Here is a 17,144-nt window from a genome sequence, read left to right on the forward strand (position 1 = left end):
AAACTAAACTGTTTGTCACCATACACAAAAATTAACTCAAAATGGATCAAAGACCTAAATATAAGACCTAAAACAATAAAATGCATAGACGAAAACATGGGTTATAACCTCATGGACCGTGGTCTTAGAATTTTATGAATTTGACCTCAAAAGCAAGGGAAGTAAAGACAAAAAAGTAAAGGCAAACTAAAAAGCTTTGCACAGCAGAAGAAACCATCAACAAAGCAAAGAGGCAATCAACTGAATGGGAGAAGATTGTTATTTGCAAAGAATACCTCCGATTGCAGGCTAATATCCAAAATATATAAAGAACTCATACAACTCAACAGCAACAAAAAATCCATTTAAAAAATGAATAAAGGACCTGAACAGACACTTCTCTCAAGAAGACATACAAACAGCCAACAGACACATGGAAAGATGTTCAACTTCACTAGCTATTAGCGAAATGGAAATCAGAACCACAATGAGAGACCACCTCATACCTGTTAGAATGGCTATCATCAACAAGACAATAACAAGTGTCAGAAAGGTCGTGGGGAAAAGGGAACTCTTTCATATATTGCTGGTGGGAATGTAAATTGGTACAGTCACTATGGAAAACAGTATGGAAGTTCCTCAAAAAAAAAATTAAGAATAGAATTACCATGTAATCCAGCAATCACTCTCTGGGTATCTACCTCCCCCCAAATTTAAAAATGTTTATTTTTAAAAACATATACCCGTATGTTAATTGCAGCATTATTTACAGTGGTCAATACACAGAGACAACTGAAATGTCCTTCGATAGATGATTGGATAGAGAGACGATGTGGTACGTGTATACAATGGAATATTACTTAGCCACGAGAAAAGATGAAATACTGCCATTTGTGACAACATGGATGGATCTTAAGAATATGCTAAGCGAAATAATTTGGACGGAAAAAGTTGAGAACCATATGATTTCACTCATGTGGTATACAAAACTGAAAGCAACAAACAAAAACTCATAGACACAGACAACAGTTTAGTGGTTACCAGAGGGAAAGGAGGTGGGGAGGTAGAAAAGAATGAAGGGGGTCAAACATATGGTGACGGAAGGAGATTTGACTTTGGGTGGTGAACACTCAGTGCAATATATAGATGATGTATTATAGAATTGTACACTTGAAACCTGTATAATTTTATTAACCAATGTCACCCCAATAAATTGAATAAAAATAAAATTTTAGTGTTATGAGTTACATTCTATATATATCATTTTACTCAGTTAATACAAAGAATTCTAATAAAGTAAATTTGGAAATGCTTATACTCTGGCAGCAAACTTTACAGTTTCTCATCAATCTATCCCTCATAGGAATGCTGTGAATATTAGATAAGGTGACCATATAATTTATGATCTAAATGGGATGCTTTTTAGATTTGAAGGAGGCACTATTAGTAATAATGCCAGTATAACAGGCATAAACCAGGACTATTTTGGTGCAACTGGGTTGGTGCTTACCATATTATTAGATAATGCACATAAGATGCATTATACGTAAAGTGACTGTATCACATAGTCAAATGGTAGCTTTTATTAAAGTTTATGTATGCCGGTATACGAATATGTATAAAATCTTCACTTTAAAAGAAGCATTTTTAATTGGCAACTAAGACAGCCCTAACAGTTTTTGTTTCTGTGTGTTTTGGCTGGCAGTGACTGTTGCTTTTTAAAGTAGCTCGAATTTTCCTAATTAGGATATTTGTATTAATATTCGCAGGTGGAGAATGCTGGAGGAGACCTGAAGGATGGCTGCCACCGCTACGAAGGAGCCGTTGTCATTCTGGATGCTGGCGCGCAGTACGGGAAAGTCATAGACCGGAGAGTGCGGGAGCTGTTCGTGCAGTCTGAAATCTTCCCCTTGGAAACACCAGCATTTGCTATAAAAGAGCAAGGATTCCGGTAGACTTTTCACTTACGTTTTTCTGAGGAGACTGAGCTTAGATTGTGGGCTATTTTATTATCATTTTGCTTGGGCAGTGCATTTTTTATGACTATAAGACATGGAATGGTTTTACAAGAAATTTCCCATAGTTCCGATTTTTAAAAATTTAAAGGAAGAATTTGTTTTTCAGTTAAAAATATTACCTTAATTTTAATGGCACAGTTATAAAAACTTATAATTTGAATATGTTATGTCGTATAGGATTTCTGGGTCAGACTAAAACATAGCTATTATGGTCATTCATTCATTCACTGATCCCAGAACATTTGATCAAAGAACTATGTAGTGACTGGAATTCCTAAATGAGAACTCCGTGTATAGCAAGTCTCCCTTGCTTCCTATCCTAAGAAACTAATTCGAAAATAAGATTTTGTAAGCCCAATATAAGGGCTGATTCCACAGCTTGTACTCTTAGAATAGTCAAAACGATAACCAACTTGTATACAGTTTCTTCTTTTAACAACTATTTCTAGTTAGTACTATACCTTTTGTCATGGAATTACTGTTCTTTGTTATTCAGAAGTAAGCAACTGCAGTTTATATCTTTAATTGGCTCTTAAATGTTAATGCTATGTTTCTTCCAAAGTATCATGTTTTTTTAAACATTTGTTTAATGGAAAAAAAATAACTTTTAAAGACTATAACATGTATACATTATCCTGTGATTGTGAAATAGAGTGAATGGGAAGTCAGATAAGCAAATTTAACTCTGTTCTAGTCCTAGGATACAGATTAAAACAGCTATCTTTTTTAAACTAGAATTTTAGAGGAAGATGGGAGTCTTGAGTTCATCAAGTCACCTGTCTCCACACGCCAGCGAGAACCAGTTTTAGGGGAATCAAAAACTTTGTGAGAAATCTGAATGGCTCTCTGTCAAATCCAAGCTTCTTTATTTCCCCCACCCAAAACAAACCAACAAATCTCCAGCAAACTAATCCAGATAATTATTTTAAAATAGGTGGACAAATACTTGGCAATAGAGGTCTAATTGTTTTTTGGGTTTTTTTAATCACCTGATCATAAACAAGTAGTTCCTGGGCCCTACTTGTGCCTAGAGCTTTTCTGTGTAGGAGAATAGGAACTATAGCATTGTGGCTTTTATTACTATAGTCCTCTCTGTTGAGATGTCTATTTGAACACCCTTTTTCTAGAATAAATGTTAGTTTTATGACAGAAGAGACATCTTAACCTACCTGTTTTTAGAACCTTGATCTTCCTGATAACAAAAAATTTCTGTCTGGAATGGCTTATGGCTTATTGACCTTGTAATTGCAAGTTACTTTAAAAATAATAGCAGGGTAGAAATAGAAGACTCAGAACGAGTGATTAACTTTTCTCAAGACTTATTAAGATAAGAATTTTCATAATTGGTTTAAGAACTGCTTGAGTTTTATCCTTGACTAAGACTGTTGCCTTTTCCGGTATTAAGAATCTTAGAGCCTTGAGTTGCTTATCAGGTTAATGAGGGATGCTGGGCAGTCCCATGATGGTTATTAGCCTTTATAAAACTATATACAGCATACTGAAATTCTAGAGGTCATGATTATTAAATATGTTTTATAGAATTTTAGTTTCTGCAGTTTTAGGGAGCTAGGTTACATAGCTACCCTTAGGGCTAACCCCACAACCCTTTAAAATTGTTATCTTAAAAGATGTTAGCATTTATCATATAAAAAAGCCTTAGCTTGCTGAGTAATTTTTATGAATTTGATCTTTGTTATATTATTGTTCTGGATGTATTATAGCTTTAGTATTTTAGTTTGTATGTTTTTACATGGCAGGCAGCCACTAATTATAAAGTGAGTTGTAATCTAATTTTGTAAGTAGATTTTGGTTGGATCTTGGGATGCATTTTCCTTTAGAAATATATGTAAATCAGGATTCCTACAAACTCATGCTTAAAATGAGCCTGAGGGTACCTTTAATTGAGTAAAGGGCATAAGCATGCCTGCATTATATAAGTAGAACATAAGTCCTGTAATGGTGCATGTCTCTGTGATTCCAGTTATTTGTAGCCATGCTCTGAGAGTGATGGCTCAGTGTTGCCAGATTTTTTCCCCCTTCATTTCCTAAAGAAAATCCAGGAATTTGAATTTTTACGTAAAATTCATAATAGTATTAAGATGTTCTAAGTTTTTTTGAGTGAATGCAGAGGGCCAAATTAGATATATCAGTGGCCAGGTGAGGAACATAGGTCTCAGTTTGCAGCTTCCTTTATACTAATAGTTTGACTTCCAAGTTAAGCCATAGAATGCTCTGTAAATTGTAACGTAACTAAGTTATAATATTGACATGGGTTCTGGGAGCAGGGCATATGGGGCACAATTGATGTTAGCTCCCTTTCCTGAGTCTCAGGTAAAACTGTAGAGGGTGTTGGGCAGGTTTTAAACAGGCAAAGTTAGGTAATTTTTCACCTTCCGCTATTCTTTGTTGTAGAGTATTTTACCCTGAGTCATTCAGGGCCCTTCATAATACCTTCAGTTGTCCTTTTGTGACCTGCTTTTACTCCTTGACTCCCTGAAGGACCTATATTTTTTCCTTCTCCCTTTAGAATTCTCTTTACTTCCTCTCTTGATGAGGAAAAGAAAACAAATTCATTGCTAACCTTCATAGATAAAAGCATTGGTATTTATATATTTAGAAGTTTGTGCTTATTAACAGGTAAACGAATTGATAGACTTCCACACAGTGTAATAAAGTAGAATAATTAAGCTGTGTGGGATAATATTAATTAGCTGCGATAGAATCTGGATATTCTGTAATATACTGAAAACATAAAATCTTGGAATCTGTAGACTTTGTATAAAAATTAGAAATGAGAGGTTCTTCAGTGACTGTTCTTCCTTAAATCCACAGTGCTATTATCATATCTGGAGGACCTAATTCTGTGTATGCAGAAGATGCTCCCTGGTTTGATCCAGCAATATTCACTATTGGCAAGCCTGTTCTTGGAATTTGCTATGGCATGCAGGTACATCAGTGAATTTGACTTAAGAATTGACTTAATTTTGTTCTGTTTGGGACTCCTATCTTACTGGTATTTAGAGTATTTAAGATATTTAGTTGTTTGAGATAATTTATACACATTATAACTGTTTATGAGTTGCTACACTAAGTATAGCAGAACTAATATGAGTGGGAATCTATTTCCAGAAAAGTAATATATTACTGCATACAACACAACACTGTCCATTAAAAAACCAAACAACTCAAACATTCAAATATACATAAAAGCAGCAGAAACAGTACACAGAGCTTCTGTATACTTTTGCTTAATTTCCCAATTGTCAACATTTTTAAGCATTTGAAGGTAAGACATGTCTTTTTACTTTTTGTATTTCCTAAGTACTAGGACCCTTTCCTACATAACCACAGTACAGCTATTAAAATCACAAAGTTAACATTGATTCAGTGTTAGCATCTAATCCATAGGTTCTATTCATGATTCATTGTCTCATTAACATCCTTTGCAAGTCCCAGATCCAGTCCAGGACTATGTGTTCTATTTAGTTGTCTTGACTTTCTAGGCTCCTTTAGTTTGGACCCATTCCCCAGTCTTTCCTTCTCTTTCATGACCTAGACAGTTTTTTTTTTTTTTTTTTTTAAGTACATTCCAGTTACTTTTTAGAATATTCTTCAATTTTGGTTTGTTTTATGTTTCCTCATTATAACATCCAGGTCATATATTTTTGGCAGGATTACCACAAAAGTGATGCTCTGGTCTTCTCAGCATCTCATTAGAAGACACATGATATTGATTTGTGCCATGACAAATGATGTTAATTTTGATCATGTGGTTATGATGGTGTCTGCAGGTGTCTCCACTGTAATACTAATTAATAATTATTTGTACTTTGGAGTTGTATCAAAAACAAGAATAAATAGGTACTAGTTGTGGTCTTGAACTAAGCTATTCTTCTGTGAGTTAAATGTTTAGAAACTCATTTTGGCTGTTCTAATACCTTTTTTGCTTAGTTTATTTTTAAGTAGCATAGGTTTACCAGAGAAGTAGAATGTGATTATTGAATAAGATGATAGAAAGATAACACTGAGCTAGTTACGTGCTGAATTCTCACTTATCAAATAATGATTTATTTAGTAAGATCTGTTTACTAAGGAGGTGGGAATTCAAATAAATACATTTAAGAAACATTGTCCTTGGTGATTATAAGCAAAATGACTTTCTAGTTGAGATAATTTTTGACAGTGTACCTTATTTAACCAGATCATCTGAAAATTGAGTTAACTGAGAAAGTATTCCTTGAGTAATATAATATTATTAATTGACATTTTATAGTATTTTGCCTTTTCTGATGTCAGAAGCAATGTAATTCTTCTTTTAACTCAGAATTTTCTGCTATGATAAGAATAACCAAATAAATATAGTGACTGTGGATTTACTTGTTTGTCAATTGTCTTGACCTCTTTTCCCTGTGCCCCCTGTTTGGCCTAGCACATACAAAAGTGGAAGGGATGACAGTCACAATACAAGTGGAATTAATATAATTGTGAGATCTTAATTGATCAAAATGGGATAGGTGTTAATTAAAATGTCAGCTTATTAATTTCCTCGTTATATTCTGGTCCTCTCTATTTGATTATTGAAAATTAGCTGTTAATTTTTAATTTCTTACATTAAATTACATTACAGTCTTAATAATAAAGATTTTGTATTTTTTTCCTCCCAATGACTGAGTTGTATAAGTCTTTGGATTGAAGATAATTTAAATTTTTGTAAGTGGGCAAAACGGAGTCATTTAAAAATAACAATCTGGTTGAAACTGCTGTGCTTTAATATGAATATTGCACAGAGGAAAGCTGTAAAAAGTAGAAAGTGAACAGACCAGTGTATTTTCTTCTAGCTGACTCTGGAGCTCTCAGTGAAGGGAAGACATATAAATCAATGTTCACATAAGAATGCAAGTATTTTTATTTTTATTTTTGATATAAAAGCAGGATATTAAAAATCACTGGTCTATAAAACACTTTTAGCAAGACTTCATTTTTTGCTAATTGTTTGTTATGGTTACCACTTTGATTTAGAGGAAATACTGATCACTAAAAATTACGTGAAGTACAAAGTACAGAATTTACAACAATGGATATTTTCTTTAGGCAGACAAGGATTTTTAGAGTAAAAGGCTCTTTTTCTCCCGTTAATGTTCTCTGAAAAGCCAAATGGTAATTATGAATTTGACTTGGGTAATAACTTATTTTTAGATTTTCCCACTTAGTATTCTAATGAATATATTTTCTTAGAGCCTGCATCTTGATTGAGTTGAATGTTGGAAATTGGCTCACTTTTTAAATGTACCTTGGCCTCAGAATATATTTACATAATTTATTGATCTCCTTGCCACAGTAGTCAATATTAATTATATAGTGCAACTTATAATTAAGTTAAATGGTTTTTAGTATATTGAGAGGCATTATAACATTCTGTAAAGAAGAGTCTCACAAGATTTTTTTTTAAGCACCCACTTATAGTTAAATAGGTCTGGAAAATGCTTCCTTAATTTAAGTGATCTTGGCTGACTGTTTCTCCATTATGTCCTCTATGTAATTGTAAGGCCAAATTTTTCTGTCATTCAATATGTATCTTATGGTAGCCAGAGCCAGGCCTGCTCATGTTAAATGTGCAAAAAATTTTGCCTTTATGCCATCCTAGCTTTCATAGTAGGATAATGGAATTGGCTGATGATGGTCTTTTAGGCAGAAATTGTCTTTTTACATAAAATATTGATCTAGATGATACCATCTAGCTAATAGGCTGTTTGTAAAGGACTGGCACTTCTTAGTGACTATTATTTGGGTAATTTTAGAACCTAAGGTCTCTAGTGTGTACCTTTGCCCTCCATGGCATCCTGAAATTTTAGTAATTTCAACCTCTTATGTACTGTATTTTCCCATTAACTAGACGCTCTTGTCACAGCCTTTCTAATTATTTCCTTTTAATTCTTCCTATTAATTAATTAGGAAGAAAGACGGAAAAATAATTCTTTAGAAGAAAAAATTATTTGCTTTTTTCTCCTTTTATCTCTATTACTGATTTAACTCCCACTTCCTTTATATTTTTCTTCACATTCTTCTTTCTTCCCACCAGAGGTAACACTTTTCCTGAATTTTGTTATTTCCCTCTTTAAGCCAAAATAGAATATTAAAACAAAAATTCAGTAAGACGCAAATCGTTTTATTATCGGAAAGTTATCCCCTCCTCCCACAAACACACACTTAGCTGATTGTTCAATTCCTTGCACTTTCAACCTTAAGTAATGTAGTCTGGAACCAAAAATAAGCGTGAAAGCTGCCTCAACAGGTAAGATAGCTTTAAACTTTACTGCAAGCCATTGGCTTTAAAAAAGCCTTTAATTAAGACTTTATGGACTTTTAAATTGTGTAGCGTTCCAACAGCATTGGTTATCTTGATCACTCAGCTGTCATCTAAATAAGAACTGCAGATTAGGGGAGGCAGAGGTACACGAGGTTTATTGACTGTATAGAAGCAAATTTTATTCATATCTTGAAAACAAGGAATATAAATTATTAAATTAGCATAACAGAATGGATAATTTTCTTTTGATTTATGTTTACATCAATTTATTTTCTCTTTGAACAGATGATGAATAAAGTATTTGGAGGTACTGTGCACAAAAAAAGCGTTAGAGAAGATGGAGTCTTCAGTATTAGTGTGGATAACACATGCTCGTTATTCAGGTATTACAGATATTTTTAGATGAATAAGAATGGTGGTAGAGTAACTAGTTTAAAGTTGGGATTATATGCTTCAAAATTGGAGATTCCAAACTCTTTAAGACAAAGTTAAGGCCACTGGCCAAAGATGTAATTGTCATAGTATTTTATTTGTCTTCCAATTGAGTGTGTCAAGACAGCAGAGTTTGGTAGTGATGGTAAGTGAGCATAAGAAAAGCACTTGTAACATAATTTAAAAGCACCTCTGCAGTCTTGGACACCTACTTGGGATTGCATATTATAATGCCAACATTTGCAATTTTCCCTTTTCACTTGCTGGTAGAATGTGCTTCTAAACATGAATGTGCCAGATATAGTGAATGGATACCATTTTAAACTGCCCTGCATCTGCCAAATGCATTCGTATACTTTTCCCTCACCACATTCTTGCTGGGTATTTAGTAAGGTACCATTTATTGGACTCATTACTTAATATGTGTTGTGTTTGCTTTCTTGTCACTTTTCTACATTGAGAATACCTGGAATTGCTATCTTTTTTATTATGGTGAATGTATTAATTGATTTTATTGCTGCATGTTAGTAGGTTAGGTGCTATAGCTTTAATCTATGTAAAAGTTGGTGAATGAGCTGTTCACTGGCTTCCTAGAATTATTTATCTTCTGCTTTACTAAAAAAATCACTGAGTTTTCATTCAGTTTTCTGAAACACCAGAAAACTTATATTTTAGTCACATGCTTCCCTTTTGGGGTTTTTCTGTGTTTTGGGGAAAGCCCATTTTGATGGACTATTGATTACTTACTTGCTTCTTTATGACCTAAATTTTTATTTTAAAACCACATTTCCCTCTATTTGCATTACATCTGTAAATTGTAGGCTGATGTCTGTTAATGAGCACATGTAGTTTTTATTATCCTTTTTTTACCTGTGCTAATTATTTTTAATTATAGGTTTATTTTATTAACATAAATCCTTAAAGATTCCATTGATTCGTACCTAAATTAATTCTTAATGAATAGTTTTCTCCAAATTGGACAGATCAGAATTTTTTTTAATTGAGTAAATTTGATGTGTAATATTGTATAAGTTTATGGTATACAACATATTACTTTGAAATATTTAAATACTGTAATATGAATACTGATATAATGATATCACATTACATAGAGCATAATGTTATTGTCTATATTCACCATACTGTACATTAGATCCTGTGGCTTATTTACTACTCCTTATAAGTTTATACCTTTAAACACCATTACTCTTACCCATCCTGCCCCCAATGCCCCAGTCCCTTGGAACCACTATTTCACTCTGTTTTATAGGTTTAACTGTTTTAGATTCTGCATATAAGTGGTATAATACAGTACTTGTCTTTCTCTGACTTATTTCACTTAGCATAATGTGCTCAAGGTTCATCCATGTTGTTGCAAATGAGAGGATATCTTCCTTTCTCATGGCCAAATAATATTCCATATTGTATATGTACCATATATTTTTTATCCATTCATTTGTTGATGGGCATTCGGGTTGTTTCCGTATCTTGGCTATTTTGAGTACTGCTGTAATAAACATGGGAGTGCGTATATCGATCTTTAATGTTCTCACCACACACAAAACGGTTAACTATGTGAAATGATGGATGTGTTAATTAACCTTATTGTGATATGTATGTATACACACACACACATAAAATCACATCATCGTGTTGTATAGCTTAAACTTACACAATGTTATGTCAGTTATTTCTCAAAGCTGAATAAAGTAAAGCAGAAGAACCTCTTAATCATGTCTGTAATTAAGGTATTTGTGTGCTGTGTTTTACTTTTTGTATGTTTAGGAGCCTTCAGAAAGAAGAAATTGTTTTGCTTACCCATGGAGATAGTGTAGACAAAGTAGCTGATGGATTCAAGGTTGTGGCGCGTTCTGGGAACATCGTGGCAGGTGAAATTCAGATTTCATTTTTAAAAATTTATCTAAAGAGTCTAAGAATATGTTTCTGTATGAGGTACTATTTTTGATTTTTCTTAATTTTTTTTAAAGATATAAATGTCATAGGATTAACCAATAATTTGTGAAGGGAATTTAATATTAGAAGGATTATCTAGAAGTCATGTACTAGTTTGCTCTGAAGTATTTTAAAAAACATTTATCCTAACATAAGTTTTTCAGACATAAAACATAGCAGCTATACTTTTACAGCTCAGGAAAAATTTGAGAATTGTCCATCTTTCTAACATGCTATATTCATAATTGCCTTTTTAAGTGCCTTTCTTAGGTGTATGTAGTCATGTATCTTGGGTGTCTGTAAAATACTAGACTAAGCACTCAGGACATTTCTTTGAACCAGGGTAGGCAAATTATGACCTCTGGATCAAATCTAGCCAGTAGCCTATTTTTGTATGTCCAGGAACTAAGAATGATTTTTACATTAAAGAGTTATAACAAAAGAGGGAGACTGTGTTTCACAGAGCCTAAAAGTTTTACTGTCTAGCTCTCTGTAGAAAGTTTGCCATCCTGTGCTCTAAAATCATTTTTGTTCTCTCCTTTTTGGAGGAAGAAGAATTAATTTTCTTCCAGTTTGTAAACATCTGCTTACGTGAATAACAGTAATGTAAATAATCACCAGTGGTCCTAGAAATCAGTAGAAGAAAAAAGTGGGTTTATCAATGAAATTCTTTTTGTTTGAAATGCCATATTTAAATAACAAGTTGAGAAAAAGATTTGTCATGAGTAAACTGAATTGAGTAATCTGTCAGTTACTTCACAGACTTATATATTAGCATGAGAATGATCAAGAATGGTTTTCATATTGAAATATTCTGACTTCATATGAAAGATTAACAGTGGTGGATGGCTTATGTATTTTTATTCATTCAGCAAATATTTGAGTACCTACTATGTGTTAGGCACAGTTTTAGGTGCCAAGGATACAAAATGAACAAAATCTTTATATAACATTTTGGTTAGAGGAAGGGATGGGACAGACAGTATACAAACAAATACAGAATATATCAGGTGTCAGTATTTATTAAGTGCATTGAAAAAATAGGGGAAGAGAGGAGTGTTGTAGAGTATGTGTAATTAGGGTTGTTAATGTTTTATATCAGATATTCAGGAGAGTAGTTCCCTAAGATGACATTAGACATTAAGGAAGTAAGTGCTGACTCTTCTGGATATTTGGGGGAGAAGGAAAGAGCAGTACAAAGTTTCTGAGATGCGATCATGGTTGAACAGCAAGGAGACTACGTGGTCGGAGTGGAGTAAACATAGAGGAGAGTGGTAGAAGTTGAGGCCAGAGAGATTGTTGGGTACCAGAACACAGTACCTTTGAGGCCATTACAAAAACATCTTTACTCATAGTGAGGTGGAATTTTGAATAAAGGAGAAATGTGATCTAATGTGAGGATTAATCTGGCTACAGTGAGGAGAAAAAAGACCGGGTCAAATGTAGAAGTAGCGAGGAACCTGTGGTGATAATCAGGAAAGAGTGGTGTAAGGAACAGTGTGGCAGAGATGGAAGGGGTCAGGAGTCATTGGATTCTCATAGAGATCTTGTACATATTTTGTTAGATTTATACCTAAGTATTTCATTTTTTTTTCGGGGTGCTAATGTTAATTGTGTTTTAAATATCAATTTCCACTTGTTCGTTGATGGTAGATAGGAATGCAATGAACTTTTGGTGTTAACCTGTATTCCATTACCCTACCTAATCACTTATTCTAGGAGTTCTTTTTATTGATTTCTTTCAGGTTTTTTTATATAGATAATCACGTCCCCTGTGAACAAATACAGTTTTATTTGTCTTTCCCAATTTGTATGCTGTTTATTTCCTTGTCTTTTTGCATTAGCTAGGACTTTTAGTACGATGTCGAAAAGCAGTGGTGATAAGGAACATCCTTGCCTTGTTCCTGACCTTAGTAGGGACGTTTTAAGTTTCTCACTGTTAAGTATGATGTTAGCTGAAGGTTTTTAGAAGATAGTTTTTAAACAAGTTGAAGAAGTTCCCCTCTGGTCTTAGTTTAGTGAATTTTTATCATGAATAGGTGTTGGATTTTTTCAGATACTTTTTCTGCATATATTGATAGGATTGTGTAATTTCTTTTATAAATCTAGGCCTATTCAGAGTATCTATTTCTTCTTGTCAGAGTTTTGGTAAATTGTGTCTTTCAAAGAATTGGTCCGTATTATCTAGGTTATAAAATTTGTGGACAGAGCTGTTCACAGTATTCCTTTATTATAACTTTAATGTCCATGGAATCTGTAATGATATTCCTTCTTTCATTTCTAAAATTAGTAATTTGTGTCTCTTTTTTTTTTTTTTTTCATTTAACCTGACCAGAGGCTTATTAATTTATGGATCTTTCGAAAGAACGGGGTTTTGGTTTTGTTGATTTTCTTTCCTCCACTGATTGCCTGTTTTTGACTTCATTGATTTCTGCTTTAATTTTTATTATTTCTTTTGCTTACTTTGGATTTAATTTGCCCCACTTTTTCTCATTTCCTGAAGTGGAAGCCTAGATGATTGATTTTAAATCTTCTGTTCTAATATATACATTAAGTTATAAGTTTCCCTCCAAGCACTGTTTTTGCTATTTTTTAGTGTTTTCAGAACAATTTCCAGTGTACGTGGGAGTATATGTGTGGGGGGAGGGGGCTTGTTTCCTACACCAGCAAGCAATTCTTGTACACTAGCGAGGTGTCTGAGAATTCAACTAAATTCTAACACTATTTATCTAAACATAGCATAGGTTCTATAGATTGAGGGCTCAGTCCCACAAGATTATTACCATTTACAAGCCTAGATTGATGGATTGACTGAGGATTGGAGGTTCCAATGACCCCCACTCCTTGAACTTCAGATGCCATTTGTAATTCCAGGTTGTTACTTGTACTTCTGACCAACTGGCTATAAATTAGAGGTTCCCACAACTTTGGTTCGATAATTTTCTAGAACAACTCACAGAACTTAAAGAAGCATTTTACTTACTAGATCACCAATTTATTATAAAAGGTTATAACCTAGGAAGAGCCAGATGGAAGAGATGTGTAATGCAAGGTGTGGGGAAAGTACACAGAGCTTTCATGCCCTCTCCAGACACTGTCCCCTAGATCTCCACATGTTCACCAACTTGGAAGCTTTCTGAACCCCATGCTTTTTGGTTTTCATGGAGGCTTCATTACATAGGCATGATTGGTTAAATCATTGTCCACTGGGGATTAATTCAACCTCCATCCTCCTCACCCCTCCCTGGAGGTCAAGGGGCTGGGGCTGAAAGTTTCAAGTTTCAACCCAATAACATGGTTGGCTCACATCCTTAGGTGCATTTCAAAAGTCAGTTTAACATAAGAGACACCTTTAAGCTCTCGTCACTTAGGAAATTCCAAGGGTGTTGGGAGCTGTGAGCCAGGTACTATGGACGAAAACCAAATTATTTCCTATAAATCACAATATTGCACATTTAAGTTCTACTCTCTTAGCAAATTTCAGTTAGCCAGTAAAGTGTTGTTAACTCTTAGTTACCATGTTATACATTAGCTCCTTAGACTTTATTCGTCTTAGAACTGAAAGTTTGTACCCTTTTACCAACCCTTTTTTAGCCCTCAGCCTCCAGCCCCTGGCAGTCACTTTCTGCTTTCTGTTTCTGAGTTTGGCTTTTTATTTTTTATTTTTATTTTATTTTTTTTAAGATTCCACATAGAAGCAATACTATGCAGTATTTATTTGTCTTTGGTTTATTTCACTTAGCATAATGTCCTCCAAGTTCATCTGTATTGCTGCAAATGACAGGATTTTCTTTTATTAAAGGCTGCATAATCCAGTGTGTGTGTCACATTTTCTTTATCCATTCATCTATCAGTAGACACTTAAGTTTGTTTCCATGTCTTTGCTATTGTGATTAATGCTGCAGTGAACATACAGATCTCTTTGAGATAATGATTTCATTTCTTTTGGATATATACCCAGAGGTAGGATTGCCAGAGTATAGCGTAGTTCTATTTTTAATTTTTTTGTGGAACCTCCATACTATTTGTCTTTTCAGTTTTGGAAGACTTTTCTTTTTCTTGCCTGATTGCTGTGGCTAGGACTTCCAGTACTGTTGAATAAAAGTGGCCAGAGTAGGCATCCTTGTCTTCTTTATGATCTTAGAAAAGCTTTGAGCTTTTCACCATTGATCATGTTGTTAACTGTGATTTCGAGTGGTGGATTTTGTCTGATGCTTTTTCTGCATCTGTTGAGAAGATCATATGATTTTTATCCTTTATTTTATTAATGTGGTGTATCCCATTGATTGATTTGCATATATTGACCCATCCTTGCATCCCTGAAATAAATCACACCTGATGATGGTGTATGATCCTTTTAATGTATTGTTGAATTCAGATTATTAATATTTCGTTGAGTATTTTTGTATCTGTGTTTATCAGGGATATTGGCCTATGATTTTCTTTTCTTGCAGTATCCTTGTCTGGCTTTGGTATCAGGGTAGTGACCTTATGGAGTGAGTTTGTAAGTGTTCCCTTATCTTCTGTTTTTTTGGAAGAGTTGGATAAGAGTTGATAGTCTTCTTTAAATGTTTGGTAGAATTCACCAATGAAGCCATATGGTTTTTTGCGGGGGTGTGGCGGGGGCGGGGGTAGGTTTAATGGGAGGTTTTGATTACCAGTTCAATCTCCTTACTAATAATTGGTCTTTTCAAAATTTCTATTCTTGATTCATTCAGTACTGGTAAGTACTGGTAGGTTATATGTTTCTAGAAATTTATCTATTCTAGGTTATCTAATTTGTTGGTATAATTGTTTATAGTAGTCTCTTAGGATCCTTTGTATTTCTTTGATATCTGTTGTTATGTCTCCTTTTTCATTTTAAATTTTACTTTATTCTTTTTTCTTGGTCTTTTCAAAAGACTAGCTCTTAGTTTAATTGACCTTTTCTATTATATTTTTAGGCTCTCTTCTATTCGTTTTTTTTCTGATCTTTGTAATTTCCATTCTCCTAGTAACTTTAGGCTTCGTTTGTTCTTTTTCTAGTTCCTTGAGGTATAAAGTTAGGTTATTTATTTGAGAGCTTTAATTTTTCTCAATATAAGTGTTAATTGCTATAAACTTTCCTCTTAAATCGTTCATTGCTTTTGCTGCATCTCATAGTTTTAGTGGTGGTTTTTCATTTTTATTTTTCTCAAGATTTTAAAAATTTCTCTTTTGATTTCTTTGACTCATTGGTTTTTCATGAGCATGTTGTTTAATCTACATGTATCTGTGAATTTTCTAGTTTTCTCGTAATTGATTTCTAGTTTATTGTTGTGGTTGGAAAAGATGCTTAATATATTAGTCTTCTTAAAGTTAATATGACTTGTTTTGTGGCTTACATATGGTTATCCTGGAGAATGTTTTCATGTGCACTTGAGAAGAATGTATTTCTATCAACATTTCACTCCACTCTCTTCTGCTTCCATGGTTTGTGAGGAGAAGTTGGATATAATTCTTATCTTTGCTCTATATATAAGGTGTTATTTTCCTCTGGCTTCTTTCAAGATTTTTCCTTCATCTTTGCTTTTCTGTAGTTTGAAAATGATAAGGCTAGCTGTGGGGTGGTTTTTTGTTTGTTTTGGTATTTGTCCTGCTCAGTATTTTCTGAGCTTCCTGAGGCTGTGGCATGGTGTCTGACATTAATTTGGAGAAGTTGTTGTTTATTGTTGTTTTAAATATTATTTCTGTTCTTTCATCTCTTTCTTCTGGAATTCCTATTATATGTATCTTACATCTTTTTTACTTATCCTACAGTTCTTGGGTATTCTGTTCTGGTTTTTTTTTTTTTTTTTCCTCTCCTTTTGGCCATTTTTTGGCCATTTCTATTGAGATATTCTGTAGCTCAGAGATTATTTTCTCATCCATGTCCATTCTGCTAATAAGCCCATCAAGGGCATTCTTCATTCTATTACAGTGTTTTGATCTTAACATTTCTTTTTGGTCCCTTGTTAGAATTTCTATTGCTGTTTACATTTCCCATTTGTTCTTGCATTCTATACTTTATCCATTAGAGTTGTTAGCTTCTTAATCATAGCTTTTTAAAATTCTGAATCCGATAATTTCAACATCCCTGTGATATCTGAGTCTAGTTCTATTGCTTGCTCTATCTCTTCAAATTCTGTTTTGCCTTGTAGTATGTCTTGTAATTTTTTTCTTAGTAGCCAGACATGATATACTAGGTAAAAGGAATTGCTGAAAATAGGCCTTAATATGTGATGGTAACATGCTGGGGGTGAGGGATAATATTCTATAATCTTATGAGTAGGTCTCAGTCTCTTAGGGAGCCTATTCACCTGGACTGAGGACTAAAGAAGTCCTTATTTTTTTCCCCTTGTTCGATGGGACAGGATGACTAGAATGGGCTGGAGTTGGGTATATCCTTTCTCCCCGGTCACTTAGGCTCCTTTAAAACCCTAGCAGGTTAGGCTGAT

At 33.8% G+C, this 17,144-nt stretch overlaps 1 protein-coding gene across 2 annotated transcripts in view; it reads left to right on the forward strand.

The window, feature by feature from the left end:
- The window catches only part of GMPS (guanine monophosphate synthase), a 61,951-nt gene that overhangs the window by 21,181 nt on the left and 23,626 nt on the right, over positions 1-17,144 (forward strand). For both annotated transcript variants that reach the window (XM_011379298.2, XM_011379304.2), the window contains exons 2-5: positions 1,749-1,930; positions 4,830-4,944; positions 8,590-8,687; positions 10,522-10,625. In XM_011379298.2, coding sequence (XP_011377600.1) covers positions 1,749-1,930; positions 4,830-4,944; positions 8,590-8,687; positions 10,522-10,625 — 499 coding nt within the window. The remainder of the gene's footprint in view (positions 1-1,748; positions 1,931-4,829; positions 4,945-8,589; positions 8,688-10,521; positions 10,626-17,144) is intronic.

The sequence above is a fragment of the Pteropus vampyrus genome, unplaced genomic scaffold (assembly GCF_000151845.1).
Source record: "Pteropus vampyrus isolate Shadow unplaced genomic scaffold, Pvam_2.0 Scaffold12, whole genome shotgun sequence".
Lineage (NCBI taxonomy): Eukaryota > Metazoa > Chordata > Mammalia > Chiroptera > Pteropodidae > Pteropus > Pteropus vampyrus.